Source organism: Sorex araneus, chromosome 4 (assembly GCF_027595985.1).
Source record: "Sorex araneus isolate mSorAra2 chromosome 4, mSorAra2.pri, whole genome shotgun sequence".
Taxonomy (NCBI): Eukaryota; Metazoa; Chordata; class Mammalia; order Eulipotyphla; family Soricidae; genus Sorex; species Sorex araneus.
This window is the reverse complement of record NC_073305.1, coordinates 211,344,029-211,360,434: the sequence shown is the minus strand read 5'-3', so window position 1 is coordinate 211,360,434 and position 16,406 is coordinate 211,344,029. Positions and strand designations below refer to the sequence as shown.

The 16,406-nt window shown below is 56.2% G+C and overlaps 1 protein-coding gene across 1 annotated transcript; it reads right to left on the bottom strand.

Annotated features, from left to right (window-relative positions):
* Positions 1 to 11,482: 11,482 nt before the first annotated feature.
* On the bottom strand, positions 11,483 to 16,166 carry CHP2 (calcineurin like EF-hand protein 2). The gene is made up of 7 exons (XM_055136432.1): positions 15,870 to 16,166; positions 14,409 to 14,481; positions 14,234 to 14,314; positions 14,028 to 14,158; positions 13,607 to 13,668; positions 12,221 to 12,343; positions 11,483 to 12,020 (listed from the first exon to the last, which is right to left on the bottom strand). The coding sequence occupies exons 1-7, from the start codon at positions 15,934 to 15,936 to the stop codon at positions 11,967 to 11,969; spliced, it is 591 nt and encodes a 196-aa protein (XP_054992407.1). The 5' UTR covers positions 15,937 to 16,166; the 3' UTR covers positions 11,483 to 11,966.
* Positions 16,167 to 16,406: the final 240 nt, after the last annotated feature.

The window sequence follows — 16,406 nt, the reverse complement described above, 5'->3', positions numbered from 1 at the left end:
CCCTTATCTAAACTGGCCCACTCCATCCTTAATCATGGCCTATAAAACCATGCTGTTTGGCTTCTGATTTCTTTATAGCACTTGCCTTTACTTGATCTCTATTTTATATACTTGTTGTATTGCCTACCTCCTTTGAGATTAGTGCCTGGCATAGAAAAGTTTTCATGGATATCAAAAATGGAAGTCCTCTCTCACTCAAAACTACCAGAAAGCCTTCCTTGGAGTCAGAAAAGTTTCTGTTGGAGCATCAATAGGAAGATCAGCAGGCATAAGTAGATCAGTAGACGAATCAAGGAGAAATTGGTGATCTGTATATTGAATAATTCTCATCAATGACTTGGGTTCTAGGAAATGATGAGCCAACCTCTTCCATATTAAATTGGTGTACCAAGTTATCATTGTGAGCATTTATAAATACATATAATGGAGGAAAATCAGGTGGAATGTTGCAATAAAAAGAAACACTTCTGGACTGGATCAATAGCACAGCAGGTAGGGCGTTTGCCTGGCACTCGGCCAACCTGGGTTCAATCCCCAGCATCCCATATGGTCCCCTGAGCACCGGCAGGAGTAATTCCTGAGTGCAGAGCCAGGAATGACCCCTGTGCATCACCGGGTGTGACCCAAAAAAGAAAAAAGAAACACTTCTGTGGAGTTCATGCCAAATTAATTCAGCTTAATCAATTGTTGAATAAGTAGCAACACTCCTACATTTAAAAAATAATAAAAAATAAAAATAAAAATCGAAACACTTCTGTGATGGGGAGCTGGTAATTGCTCACACAGAAAGCTTCATGGTTGCGAGCCCATGGGCCTCATTACTCAATAGCTGCCTGGCCTTGAGACTCTGACCTGGCATCCGTCACATGGGGTTGATGGGGACACCTCAGGTATAAGCTTACAGAATTAAATGAGGCAATAGTTGAAGAGGGCTTCGTTAGTGTGGGAGAGCCCACCGTTCTCTGCAGGGAAGCAAGGGATACCCTCCTGATTCTTGAGAGTAGGCCAAGGTTTGCCTCTGGGAATTGGGGGTGCACGGTGGGACAAGAGCTTCTCTCTTCCTTGGGACAGCTGCTAAAGAGTAAAACCAGAGAAGCAGGACAAACAATACTATTAAGGTACTTGATTCATGTAAGGTTTTCTCAGGACCAAATGGGGGCCGGTGGATGAAATAGTGACATTCCCAGAATCAGAGACCACCCTGCCCCTGGTGCGGAAGACAGGCCTAATGGCCCACCCAGACAAGAAGCCCCCAGGCGGGGGCTGGAGAGATAGCACAGCGGGTAGGGCGTTTGCCTTGCACGCGGCCGACTCGGGTTCGATTCCCAGCATTCCATAGGGTCCCCTGAGCACCGCCAGGGGTAATTCCTGAGTGCAGAGCCAGGAGTAACCCCTGTGCATCGCCAGGTGTGACCCAAAAAAGAAAAAAACAAACAAACAAAAAAAACCAAGAAGCCCCCAGGCTGCATCCTTGCTTCCTCGAATCGACCCCCTACAGATAACAAGGCCACCGGTTCCACTAGTTTCTGTCCCCTTTTCCCGCCCAGGACAAGTTAAAAAATTCCTGCTTAGTCTCAGCGATAGCACAGCGGTTGGGCGTTCGCCTTTCATGTGGCCGACCCGAGTTCGATTCCTCCGAGCCCGGCAAGCTACCGAGAGTATCGAGCCCACGCGGCAGAGCCTGGCAAGCTACCCGTGCGTATTGGATATGCCAAAAACAGTAACAATAAGTCTCTCAATGAGAGACATTACTGGTGCCCGCTCGAGCAAATCGATGAGCAACGGGATGACAGTGACAGTGACAGTCTCATATGGCTTTTGTCTTTGAGGAAATTGGTCTGGGTTTGACCCCCAGCGCTGTATATGGTCCCCAGAGCCCGGCCAGGAGTGATTCCTGAGCACAGAGCCAGGAGTAAGCCCTGAGCACAGAGCCAGGAGTAAGCCCTGAGCACAGCCAGGCAGGCCCCACCCGAGAAGGAGAAGCAGCTGCAGGGGGCGGGTCTGGAAGATGGCGCCTGCAGCTCGGCCAGGTGCTGTCCCTGTCCCACAGCAGGTCCCCCGAGCACTGCCAGGAGCCACCCTCAAGCCCTGAGCGGAGGCCAGCCCCTGAGCACCATGGGGATGTGGCCCCCAAAGCAAAACACGAACTAACAGTTGCACCAGAACCAAATCAATGCAATGGGCGAGCAGAACCGGGAGAGGCAAAGATTACTAATGAGCTCCTGGCACCTCATGGACGCACCGTTCCCGTGTCTACCTTTGGACTTTCCTTCTCATTTAGGAACCAATAAATTCCTCCTCTTTCATAATCCAGTTCACAGCGGAAAGAATCCAGACTCATTCAGAGAGTCTCCGTTTATGGAGAGGGCTCAAGGGACCTTGGCTGAAGTAAAGCAGGGGAGTGTCCGGGGTGGGGAGGGCGGGGGGCCTGAGGTAGGGGAAGGGCAGATGCAGATGTGAAGTGGGGGGGGGTGGGGCTCTGCTATTACCCATCTCTTGGTGGTGCTCCTGGGGCCCCTCAGGGTCAAGGGACTCACCCAAGGTTGTACAGTGAGTAATTAACCAGCTCCAGATTCAATGTCAAGCCCAATATAACTCTGAACGCCGAGTTCTTTTCACTGACACCGGCTGATTCTCAGGAGTCCGTCTCCATAACGCCTCTTTACCATCAAGAGGGTTTTATGAGTGGTGCTGGGTATGACTGACGCGACCTAGCGTTTCCTCCTGTCAGGAAGTCAAGTTCAAACTCCGAGCTCTCTTCCTGAAGAGGTAAGAGGGGAGGCGTGAGGCCGCCTGGGTCCGCTCCGGACCTCAGCTGTCCATCCTGCTTCTGTCTCCTCCCCGCCCTCCCTCCCTCCCTCCCTCCCTCCAGTCATGCTCTCAAATTCAGTCACCTGGGCACACAAAGGGCTTCCTCTGGAATTTCCTCTTCTCCTGGGGATAGATCATGAGTTCTTCTAGAAAGTTCCAGATATGCTACAGCCCTTTCCCAGCAGCCCTGGGTAGGACAGGTCGGGGCAGCTTCCGGGCTTACCCACAGCTCTCTGGAAAGCCCCCTGTCAGGTGAGGGTTCCAGCCCCAGGCCGAGAGCTGCCTCCAGCCCTTCCCTGGAAGATTCTGTTCTTTGGGGCAGAGCAATAGTACAGCAGGTAGGACGCTTGCCTTGCTCAAGGCCAACCCAAGTTCGATCCCCGGCACCACATACGGTCCCCTAAGCCGCTCTAGGGGTGATTTCTGAATGCAAAACTAGCAGTAAGCCCTGAGCACCACCAGGTGAGCTCCCACCCAGAAAAAAGGATTCTGTTCTTTTTGGGGGGGATCGAGGAGTGTGGGTAGATTTGGGTCACACTCAGCAGTGCTCAGGAAACCATATATTATGCCAGGGATCCAATCCAGGCTGAGTAAATGCAAGGCAAGTGCGTTCCCCGTGCTTTCTCTCCAGCCTTCCTGCTCCTTCCACCTGGTAGGTGGGCCCCATCCTCAAGCTCATGGTGGTTCCGGGTCTGCAGACAAATGGCAACAGAACAGCGGGTAGGGCGTTTGCCTTGCACGCGGCCGACCCAGGTTCGATTCCCAGCATCCCATAGGGTTCCCTGAGCACCGCCAATAGTAATTCCTGAGTGCAGAGCCAGGAGTAACCCCTGTGCATCGCCGGGTGTGACCCAAAAAGAAAAAAAAATGGCAACAGAAGTTGTTGCCTTTAACATTTCCTGCTCGGGGCTGGAGAGATGGTGGAGAGGGAGAGTGTTTGCCACTGACACCCCCTCACTCCTCAGCGCTGCCTTAAGGACTCCCAAGCACCACCAGGAGAAATCCCTGAGCATAGATCAAGAGTAAAGCCCTAAGGAGGGGGTTGGAGCGATAGCACAGTGGGTAGGACGTTTGCCTTGCATGCGGCTGACCAGGGTTTGATTCCCAGCATCCCACAGGGTCTCCCGAGCCCTGCCAGGAGTAATTCCTGAGTGCACGAGCCAGGAGTAACCCCTGTGCATCGCCGGGTGTGACCCCAAAAAAAAAACAAGAAAAGAGAAAAAAAGAAAAAACTCTAAGGAGAGCAAGTGGGGTGTGCCACCCCTAGCCCAACCTACACACACACACACACACACACACACACACACACACACACACACACACACACACACACAATTCCTAGCTTGATCCTAAGGCATCTGCCATAACCTGCTATTGCTTCTGCCCAGGTCTGCTGTGGGGAGTGGACTGTGGTGTCCAGGGTCAACGTTTCCAAACCCAGGAGCCCCAGCTCCCGACATGACCCCTACAGATCCCATATCCCGCCCCAGTCCTGACCCACACCTCCCCCCGCACAGCCAGTGGCCCCCGAAAGTGTGGGAAACACTGCAGGAGGGGACCCGACACCAGCATCCTCAGCAGCAGGAGAGAGCAGCGGGGACAGGACATCCCGGCTGCCTCTCAATTCCCCTCCCTCCACCCGCCACCCAGCGGGGCTCTGCGGGGTCCTTCCAAGGAGAGACTCTCCCTTTATGACATCGGGGGTTGGGGGGGAGAGTCCGGTCTGCCCAAATTGCTGCTATTTATTTCCAGCTGCGGGCGTGGGTTCGTCCTGTTCAGGCCTGTGCTTTCACTTTAAGTCCTTTCAAAGGACAGATAAGCCGTCACTGCCAGCCCGGACTGTCGGTGCCGCATTGCCATGGCAATCGTGAGTGTGGGAAACACATCAGTGAAGTTTAGCACCCCCCACCCCCCATGTCACCAGCCCCCTTCCAGCCCCCCACATCTGGAGCCCGATGCACAGGAGACGGTGCCCGTGGCTGGTATCACCAGATAGCTGGTGTCACCCTGGCCAGCCTGGTACCCCCACCCCTACTGCATAACCAAGGGCACAGATTTCTTTTTTTAAAAAATTTATTTATTAGTGAGTCACCTTGAGGGTATAGTTACAGATTTATACATTTTCGTGCTCATGTTTCCCTCATACGAAGCTCGAGAACCCATCCCTTCACCAGTGCCCATTCTCCACCACCAATAAACCCAGCATCCCTCCCACCCACCCCCAATCCCATCACCCCCCACCCCACCCCGCCACTGTTCTCTCTCTCTAATTAGGTGTTGTGGTTTGCAATAAAGGTGTTGAGTGGCCACTGTGTTCAGTCTCTAGTCTACATTCAGCACGCATCACCCTTCCCCCACGTGGCCTCCAACCACATTTTACTTGGTGTTCCCTTCTCTATCTGAGTTGCCCTCTCCCCAGAATGGGAGGCCAGCTTCCAAGCCACGGAGTCAGCCTCCTGGTACTTATTTCTACTATTCTTGGGTGTTAATCTCCTACTCTGTTATTCTATATTCCACAGATGAGTGCAATCTTTCTATGTCTGTCTCTCTCTTTCTGACTCATTTCACTTAGCATGATACTTTCCATGTTGATCCACTTATATGCAAAGTTCATGACCTCATTTTTTCTAACAGCTGCATAGTATTCCATTGTATAGGTGTACCAAAGTTTCTTCAACCAGTCATCTGTTCTAGGGCACTCGGGTTTTTTCCAGATTCTGCCTATTGTAAATAGCGCTGCAATGAACATATGAGTGCAGATGTCGTTTCGACTATACTTTTTTGCTCCTCTGGGATATATTCCCAGCAGTGGTATTGCTGGGTCAAATGGGAATTCAATATCTAATTTTTTGAGAGTCGTCCAAATTGTTTTCCAGAAGGGCTGAACCAGTCGGCATTCCCACCAGCAGTGAAGAAGGGTCCCTTTCTCCCCACATCCTCTCCAACAGCGGTTGCTTTTGTTCTTTTGGATGTGTGCCAGTCTCTGTGGTGTGAGGTGGTATCTCATGGTTGTTTTGATCTGCATCTCCCTGATGATTAGTGATGTAGAGCACTTTTTCATGTGCCTTTTGGCCATTCATATCTCTTCCTTGGAAAAGTTTCTGTTCATTTCTTCGGCCCATTTTCTGATGGGGTTGGATGTTTTCTTCTTGTAAAGTTCAACCAGTGCTTTATATACCCCAAGGGCACAGATTTCTGCTGGAATTCAGGGCGGAGATGGAGGATTGATTGGCAGCACCCCCCACCAGAACAGCAAGAATCTGAGGGACCCCCAAGCCTTCCAGTACCCTTCATTAAGTGGGGAGCACTTGCCTGGGCACTGGCCCGTATGGGCATGAACAGAGGCCGGGGTTCTGCTAGGGGCTTCATGGGCACCGCTGAACTGCATTCAAGAACTGTCCCAGCCAGAAGCTGTCATCCTTGGGGCCAGAGAGACCCAAGGAGCTAAGGAGCTAAGATCCTTCCTGGCCTTACGTGCAGCCAACCCTAGTTCAAATCCCCGGCACAGCACGCGGTCCTCTGAGCACTGCCAGAGACACTCCGAGGCCCAGAGCCAGGAATAGCCCCTGAGCACCACTGTGGGTGGCCCCAAATCCAAAAGTTAAAGAAAATAATAATAAAATATATCTGAAAGTTTCATCCTTGGAGCTCCAGCAATAATTATTTGTTAAGAATATGGACGTCAGGACTGGAGCGATAGCACAGCGGGGAGGGCATTTGCCTTGCATGTGGCCCACCGGGGTTCGATTCCCAGCATCCCATATGGTCTCCTGAACACCACCAGGAGTAATTCCTGAGAGCAGAGCCAGGAGTAACCCCTGTGCATAGCTGGGTGTGACCCAAAAAGCAAATATATATATATATATATGGACATCTAAGGGAGAGAGGGAGAGATAAAGAGAAAGAAAAAAAGTGCCTGCCATAGAAGCATGATGGCGGATGGGGGGTGGGGTGGGAGGGAAATGGGACATTGGTGCTGGGAAATGTACACAGGTGGAGGGATGAGTGTTGGAACACTGTATGACTGAAACCTAATCATGAACAGCTTTGCAAGGGTCTCTCTCACAGTGATTCCATTTAAAAAGTCTTTTAAAAAAAGACTATGGACATCTCGAGCTGGAGAGAGGATACAGTAGGTGAGGCACTAGCCTGGCATGAAGTTGACCCCAATTGGATTCCTGGTACCTCAAGTCATCACCAACGCCCGACCAGGAGTGATCCCTGAGCACAGAGCCAAGAGGAAGCAGTGAGCACAGCTAAGTATGATAATCACTGCATCACTGTCATCCCGTTGTTCATCGATTTGCTCGAGCAGACACCAGTAACATCTCCATCCTGAGACTTGTTACTGTTTTTGGCATATCGAATACACCACAGGTAGCTTGCCAGGCTCTGCCGTGCGGGTGGGATACTCTTGGCAGCTTGCTGGGCTCTCCGAGAGGGGCGGAGGAATCAAACCTGGGTCGGCCACGTGTAAGGCGAACACCCTACTGCTGTGCTATCGCTCCAGCCCAATAATAATAATAATAATAATAATAATAATAATAACAATAATAACAACTGTAATAATAATATCCACATCTGAAGATGTGGGAGCTTTGATTCAGGGCCAGAGGACTGAACTCTGAGTAGATAATTCCCACCTGAGATGTTTGAGACACTCTATGATGGATGAGGCCCACTCTGAGGGAAGATTTCTCTCCCTCTGCCTCTCTCCATTTCTCTCTTTCTCAGCCCTCCTTCAAGCCCGAGCTCTCTCCTTTAGTTCTCCCTCTAAAGACACGTCTTCCCTCAGGTGCCCGGGAGAAAGAGCTGCTGGGCGAGTCTGCCTTCAGACTGCCTTTGAAAGGAGACCGTTGAAATGGGGACACTACCCCTCCGACTTACCCGCCTCCCCCGACCCGTCCTTCCCTGAACCCGAACCCGGTCCCTGAAAAGCAGAAAATTCCACAGGGTTGTCCGATGGCCTCCCGGAGTCCCTGCATGCCCACACCCCCAGCAGGAGGGGGCTCGTCTTCCGGAAGCTCTGCTGGGTGGTGCCTGGCTTTCCCCACGGGCGCCCCGGGTGAGGACTTGAGAGGAAGTCGGGGGCTTGTGAGGAAGAGCCACAGGGAGTGGGAAGGGGAGGCAGCAGGAGAAGGCGCCTCACAGGCCCCTCCCGCAGGGAAGCCGGCTGGAACCCAGTTTCTGAAGGGTCCCTGCCAGGGGGCGGAGACTGTGCCCACCCACGAGGGGCTCCTCAGGCCTGCCCTGCCCTCACGCAGACCCCCACGAGGCCTAGCCGGGCAGGTCACACACACACACCTGCCCTACTCCGGGGAAGGCAGCACCTGTGCCTCTGAGAGACTCTCTGGAAATCCCGTGACCTCACCTCTAAGGAACTATGCAAAGAAAGTGAAACTACCGCCTCCAAGAGGCATCTGCAGGCCGGGGTCACGGACTGCCGTGGGATTCCCGACAGCTTAGACGGGGAAGTCACCCCAACGTCAGCGAGGAGTGGGTGAGGGAAGCGTGGTGCAGGCCTACGAGGAACGTTATTAGGAAAGCAAGCAAGCAGAGAGACACGTCAGGATCTTGCCTTGCAACCGCCAGCCCAGGGGCACCCCTGAAGGTTCCCTGGAGCCCTTTAGGAGGGAATCCCTGAGCACGGAGCCAGGAGTAAGTCCTGAGCACTGCCAGGAAGAGGAGGAGGAAGAGGAGGAGGAAGGTAAAGAGGAGGAAGAGGAGGAAAAGGGAGGAAGGAAGGAAGGAAGGAAGGAAGGAATTCAATCGTATGTGACACCATTGAGAGACCTCAAGGTCCTAGAACCATGTCACTGTCACTGTCACTGTCATCCTATTGCTCATCGATTTGCTCGAGCGGGCACCAGTAACATCTCCATCCTGAGACTTGTTGTTACTGTTTTTGGCATATCGAATACACCACAGACAGCTTGCCAGGCTCTGCTGTGTGGGTGAGATACTCTCAGTAGCTTGCTGGGCTCTCCGAGAGGGGCAGAGGAATCAAACCCGGGCCGGCCGCATGCAAGGTGAACCCCCTACCTGTTGCACTATCGCTCCAGTCAACAATAAATACCACAAAATTCCTTTGAAATGAGAATTTTAAGAAAGTTAAATGTGCCGTGGACAATCGAATGGGGTTACCTGGAGCGGGGGAATGGGGGAATCTGGGTGTTTCTGCTCTGTCTAAAGCAAGAGATGTGTGATTCAAGCAGGTTCCAGAGACCTGTTATACCACAAAGGAACCAGAGGCAACAACAACATTCTGGACGCTTGGAGAGGTGTTAAGTCTCAGTCAAGTGTTCCCCTCACAAATACAAATACAAATACAAATAATAATAATAATAATAATAATAATAATAATAATAATAATAATAACCCTGAAAAGCAGGGACACAGAGGAGCATTTTGGCCATGAAAGATAAATTCATTATCTTGCTTATGGTGAGGGAAATACAATATACACTCAGGTCCAAACATCAAGTTGTATACATTAGTTACATGCATTTTATTATACCAGTTAGACCTCCACAAAAGAATATAAAGGTCCTCGCATCTGTGAAGCCCCAAATTTAAGTCCCAGTACCCCCAGAAAATAAAAGAAAGGGGCTGGAGAGGTAATACAGCATTTTGGGTGCTTGCCTTGCATGAGGTCAACCCAAGTTCAGTCCCCAGCACCCCAGATGGTGGTTTCCCCAAGTGAGTCCTGAGGGCAGAGCCAAGAGTAATCCCTGAGCACTGGTGGAGGGGGCAGAAGAGGAGTAATAAAAAAATCTAGAGAAAATTTGTTTAGTTGTTTTGCCTTTGGGGCACACCCAGTGGTGCTCATGGCTGACTCCTGGCTCTGCACACAGGGATCACTCTAGCGAGACTCAGGGGTGTGGGGATCGAACCCGAGTCAGCTGCACATAAGGCATTTACTCCACTGTACTATCTCTTCGGCAGAGAAGAAATAAAACTGTTTACTTGGGGTTTTTTTTCCGCTTTTTGGGTCACACCCAGCAATGCTCAGGGGTTACTCCTGGCTCTGCACTCATTTTACTCCTCTCAGTGCTCAGGGGACCATATGGGATGCTGGGGATTGAGCCCAGGTCAGCCATGTGCAAGGCAAATGCCCTACCCACTGTACTATCGCTCCAGCCCCAAGTTGTTTAATTGTTAATAAATAAATTTAAATTTTTTAATTTAAAATAGGCCAAAAGGATAGCACAGGTTAAGGCGCTTGTTTTGTACATGTCTGATTCCGGTTCAATCCCCGGCACTACATATATGGTCCCCCAAACACCAGGCGTGACCTCCATGCATGGCTGGGTGTGACCCAAACTACACACACACACACACACACACACACACACACACACACTGTGTTGTCTCACTGTCGAGCTGGCCTGTTGCATCCGCCGCTGTCCATGTTGTGAACCTCCCCGTGATCGTCCGTTTCCAGTCACCCACGTGAAAACTCTGAAGGCAGACTCGGGAATCGAGGGATGCAAGTGGCTCTTGTTTTGCTCCAAGATAACCCCGCGCATTCCAGGAGGGGGTGCAGACAGGCGTGCTCACAGCTGCGCCCAGCAGCCACCTGGTCACTCAGCCCGGACCCTCTGTTCTGTCTGTCGTGTCAGAGGAGGGGACTGCTCTCCAGGGCACCGCGGCTTCCTCCCCAGGAAGGTCCGTCACCTCCTCTCGCCCCTGTCACATGGTCACACCAAGGCCAAACTTCTGAATCTCTCACGGGATTGCTCTAAGCATGATCTCGCTTGGCCCGATAAGCCCCGCTCCTCTCCTCTGATAACGGTGCCTCATCGCCCATGTAACGGTTAGCCAGTGCCCCTCTGATCTTATCCCCTGGCCCTCACAGGCAGCATGTGACCCAGGCCTGGCCGATTAGAGCTCTGGTCTCCTGCAGAGACGGAGCAAGGCCCCGTCTGAGGCTTTCTGCTTGGAATTACTGTCAAAGAATTCCTCTTCCCACTGGATTTCTTTTTTCATTGTTGGTTTTATGAGAATGGGGCACACCTGGTGATGCTCAGGGCTGACTCCTGGCTCTGTGCTCAGGGCTCACACCCGGTGGGGCTTCAGGGATCGTAGGAAAGGAACCTTGCATGCACGTTGGCTGCATGCAAGGCAAGTGCTTTACCCACTGGACTCCCCAGCCCTTCCCACTTGCATTTCTAGGCTGGGAAAGGGAGGCCGGGAGATGCAGGGGAACAGAGCCTCAGAGAGAAGTCAATATGAAAGCAGGCTGAGATGGGAGGTGGAGAGGAACGGAGTTCAAACTCAACCACAGAGCCCCCCAGAGACAGAGCCCCCCTGCTTCTCGAACGCCTGTAAAGAGGCCCCTTTGCACTCCAGTCACTTGGACTTCAGCGTCCACCCATCTGTAAGCAGGAGGTGGCGGGCTGAGTTGCAGACCAAAGGAGCCGGGCCTTGAGCCACACCCTCTGCTCTGGTCTTCTTGGGCCCCAGACAGGGGTCAGTGGGGAAGACACGGTGAAGTGGACTTGGTACTGACGTGGATTTGAGATCACGTATCTTTGCTAGAACTTGCACAGATGTGAAGTTCTACTGCTATACATCTGAAATGTACATGCAACACACCAATGTTACACAATTTTTTTAAAAAAAGGAATAAAGAAGAGCAATAAAGGCATGAAGAGGAATTTTTAATTAATTCATTTGGAGGTTTGGAGCCCACCTGGCAGTGCTCAGGGGCTACTCCTGGCTCTGTGCTTGGAAGTGACCCCCTGAAGGTGCTTCGGGAGACCACATGTGCCACCAGGGATTCAAACCAGGGCTGGCCACAGGCAAGGCTGGCCTGTTCTCTCCTCTCTGGCCCTCAAGAGAACGGTTTTTGTTTCTTTGTTTGTTTGTTTTGTTTTTAGCTTTTTGGGCCACACCTGGCGATGCTCAGGGGTTACTCCTGGCTCTGCACTCAGGAATTACTCCTGGCGGTGCTCAGGGGACCATATTGGATGCCTGGGATGGAATCCGGGTGGGCCGTGTGCAAGGCAAATGCCCTTCCCGCTGTGCTATCGCTGCAGCCCCCTGAAGAGAATGTCTTTTAAAGTAGATAATGTCGGGTCCCGGTGTCCAGAGGGGCCGAGGGTGGGTCCCAGGAAGGGCTGGTGTGAGCAGTCAAAGGCACGAAGTGGGGGTTACTTCAGGATCCGGATGCTCATTTTCTGCTCGATGTTCATCTTCTCTAAGGACTGGGGAGAGACGGGAGATCCTCAGGGGGCCTGAGCCCCAGCCTTGGAAACTTTCAGCCTCCTGCCCCCTTCCCCACGGCCCCGGGCTCCCCAAGAACCTGCCCTCTCTGCCCTTTCTGACCTCCTTTCCCACGGTCGTTCATCCTGGGGACTACCTGCACCCCCCGCCCCAGCGTCCCGGGCCCACAGGGCCTCCTGACCTTGGTGAACTCCAGGAAGGACACGGCCCCATCTCCGTCCTCGTCAGCCTCCTGGACCGTGCGGTCGGTGATACTCTCCAACTGCTCCTCCGTTACCTGTACCCCGACCATCAGCCGGAGCACCTGGTGGGGGGGCGAGGGGAGAAGGGGAGAGGGTCACAAAAGAAGTCACCGAGACCCACATCACCCCCCGCCCCCGGGGATCAGCCATTCCGAGTCTGTGTTTCGTCCATGCTCAGCCCAGTCATGTCTTGCCATATCCCGTCTTGCACCCCCCCCACTTCTCCATCCAGCCCCACCCTGTGCCCCTCGGTCGCCTGCCCTCAACTCCACCGTCTCCCCAAACCTGGGCCCAACCCCCAACCTTCAACCTTCAAGCCCAGGGGCTGGAGTGATAGCACAGTGGGTAGAGGGCATTTGCCCTGCACGCAGCCAACCCGGGTTCGATTCCCAGCATCCCATATGGTCCCCTAAGCACCGCCAGGGGTAATTCCTGAGTGCAGAGCCAGGAGTGACCCCTGTGCTTCTCTGTGTGATCCAAAAAGAAAAACAAAAAACAAAAACAACCTTCAAGCCCAAGGTGAGCCACCTCCTTTTCATCTGACCTCACCCCTGCACCCAGCACCCCTCTCCCCCCATTCGCCAAGGCCTGGATATTGCCACACAGGCAGCTGCAATCCTAACTTCTAGTCCCGGAGCCGATGCCTCGCACGCGGCTGACCCAGGTTCCATCTCCAGCATCCCATAGGGTCCTCCGAGCCCCGCCCTGAGTAATTCCTGAGTGGGGAGCCAGGAGGAACCTCTGAGCATCGCCCGGTGTGACCCCCCCCCCCAAAATGTAACAAAAATAAACCTTGAGGGGCTGGAGCAATAGCACAGTGGGGTTTGTGCTTTTGGTTGCCTTGCAGGGTTCAATTCCCAGCATCCCACATGGTCCCCTGAGCACCACCAGGAGTGATTCCTGAGTGCAGAGCCAGGAGGAACCCCGAGCATCGCTGGGTGTGACCCAAAAAGCAAAAGTAAATAAATAAATAAATAAATAAACAAATAAATCTTGACTTCTAGCCCCTGTGGCTGTAACAGTCCCCAGCCATGACGGCCGGAAACATCTCCAGCGACTGCCAGTGGCATCCGGGGAGAAGGATTCCCTCCTGCTGCCCACCAATGGCCTCTGCCCAAGCTTACTCCCAACACCACCCCCAGACACACACACACCCCATCCAATTCTTGCAACTGACCCATCAGCCACCATTTCGCCCCGTGGCCCCTCCCCTGGCTGCGTGCCCAGCCCCCCTCCCCCCCCCCCCCGCCCCCGTCACTCCCCCTCGCCCCTCCCAGCGGGCCCTGGGACCACTCCACATCCACCGCAACCCTGGCCCTTCCCACCTGAAGCATCTCGTGTTTGGAGATCTTTCCATCTCTGTCCTGGTCATAGAGCTGAAACGCGACTGGGGAGAGAGGGAAGGAGGGAAGGAAGTGGTTCGTCCTGGCTGGCTCATCTGCCAGTAAAAAGCCTGGAGTGTGGAGGAGGGGCTGAAGGGGGGGCGGGGGGAGTCAGCAGAGTCTGGGAGAAGGGGTTCGAGAGGGAGTTCAGAGGTTAAGTAGTGCTCTACCCTGGGTTCCATCCCTGGGACTGCACAGGGTCCCCTGAGCACCAGCAGGCGTGATCCCTGAGCACAGAACCAGGAGTAACCCCTGAGCACTGCTGGATGTGGCCAGAAAAAAAAAGAAAAAGAAAAAGCAAAGATTGGGAGGTGTCTGAGGCCTCTGACCCGGGTGGGAAATCTGGGGGTCCCCAGAAACGCACAGCGAAGTTTGTTGGTTCTGCTGTTGAGGGGTTCCGGCTGCTCCGGGTCGCGGGCCGCTGAGCTCTCCTCGTCCACGGGCCGGAAGTGAGCGAGGACACGGGCGAAGTCCCGGAAATCCACCTTCAGATTCCTGGAGGGGCCCGCGGAGGGTGAGCGCGGCCTAGGGCGCCCCCCACCCTCCTACGCACCCCCCCAGAGGCCTCACCCATCGCGGAAGAAGCTGTCGATGATGCGGTCCCCCAGGGGGTTGACGGCCAGCGCCCCGATCTGCTGCAGGTCCACTCGGCTGCAGGCCAAGGAACAAAGGGGGTCGGGCTGGAGGGTCCCCTAGGGGAGGGGTCGGAGGGAGCGATCCAGGGGGCCCAGGCCACGCCCCTCACCTCAGGTAGCCCTTCTTGTTGCTGTCCAGGGCCCGAAAGCGGTGGTAGAGGCGGAGCAGGCTGGCCTGCGAGACTTGGAGGGTGGGGGGAGGAAACGGGGCGCTGTGAGGCTGGGCCTGGGCCCTCTCCAGGGACGCCCCCCCCAACCCCGTGTGACTCCAAGGACTCAAGGGACCAAAGTCGGCCCCGCCCCCTCTGTCTCCTGGGCACCCACAGTCCCAGGACCCAAACTCTCCTGGAGCCAGGACCCCCAACCACCGGAGAAGTGGCCCCTGAGGCCCAGAACCCCGGATCCTGGATATCTGCGTTTGTTCAGCCTTGGCCTAGCCGGATCCCGGGGGTCTGAGCCCCTCCTGGGGCCAGCGCCCTGCCTGGGCTCCCCCCTCCCCAGCCTGCGGCAGCCCCCGGCGCCAGAACTGCGCCCCAACAGTCCACAACAGGCCCCAGCCCCCTCAGCCCTCCCACTGGGGAGCAAACACCCCCCCCATCCACCCAGTTCAGCCCAGCTCACAAGCCCGCGCCCCCTCACTGCCCGACCCGGGTCCCCTGCGCCCCGCTCACAGCCAGTCCCTGGGGCCCTGAGCCCCGCTCACAGCTGGTACCCTGTGCCCTGCACCCCGTTCACATCCCGGACTCCGCACCCCATGCCTAGCTCACACCCTGCACCCACATCCCGCACCCCGCTCACACCCTGCACCCCCAAATCCGCACCCCGCGCCCCCTCACACCCTGCACCCACACCCCGCGCCCCGCGCCCCCCTCACACCCTGCACCCACACCCCGCGCCCCGCGCCCCCCTCCCGCCCTGCACCCACACCCCGCGTCCCGCTCACACCCTGCACCCCCAAATCCGCACCCCGCGCCCCCTCACACCCTTCACCCACACCCCGCACCCCGCGCCCCCACCCGCCCTGCACCCACACCCCGGGCCCCTCACACCCTGCACCCACACCCCGCAACCCTCCCACCCTGCACCCACACCCCCGCGTCCCCTCCCACCCTGCACCCACACCCCGCGCCCCGCGCCCCCCTCCCGCCCTGCACCCACACCCCGCGTCCCGCTCACACCCTGCACCCCCAAATCCGCACCCCGCGCCCCCTCACACCCTTCACCCACACCCCGCACCCCGCGCCCCCACCCGCCCTGCACCCACACCCCGGGCCCCTCACACCCTGCACCCACACCCCGCAACCCTCCCACCCTGCACCCACACCCCGCGTCCCCTCCCACCCTGCACCCACATCCCGCGCCCCGCACCCCCTCCCGCCCTGCACCCACACCCCGCACCCCCTCACACCCTGCACCCACACCCCGCACCCCGCGCCCCCCACCCGCCCTGCACCCACACCCCGGGCCCCTCACACCCTGCACCCACACCCCGCACCCCCTCCCACCCTGCACCCACACCCCGCGCCCCGCGCCCCCTCCCGCCCTGCACCCCCACCCCGCGCCCCGCTCACAGCCCGTCTCCCGCCGGATGTCGTCCACGTCGGGAATCGTCGCGGCGCGCGAGCTGCCGGAGCCCATGGCCGAGCCGCCGCGCACCCAGACGCGCTCCTCGCCTGCTCCCGGGCGCGGCCGTCCCCGTGGCCCCGGGGCCGAAGGCCACAGGCCTGGCGGGGCGCCAGCCTGCCGAACCCCGGCGTGCCTCGCCTCCCACCCGCGACCAGGGCGGGGAGAAAACAATGCCCCGGACGGCGGGGTCACCGGGGCGGGCGGTTCTGCAGAGTGGCCGGGGCCGGGGCGGGGCGCGGCGGGGCGGGGCGCACCCCTACCGCCGTCCGCGGGGGGGGGCCCAGGGCTGGGCTTCCCCGCCGCGCCCCAGTCACCTCCCCGAGGGAGCCTGGACCCAGACCGAGACCGAACCCTTGGTGAGGACGGCGGGCGGGCGGGGTCCAAGCGCCCGGCCCCGAGGCCCCAGTCCGGCTCTGCCCCCCACCCCGGCCCAGGTCTGGACTCTTGGAAGTGTTCCCCCAAACGGAGCCCAGAGGTGCCCC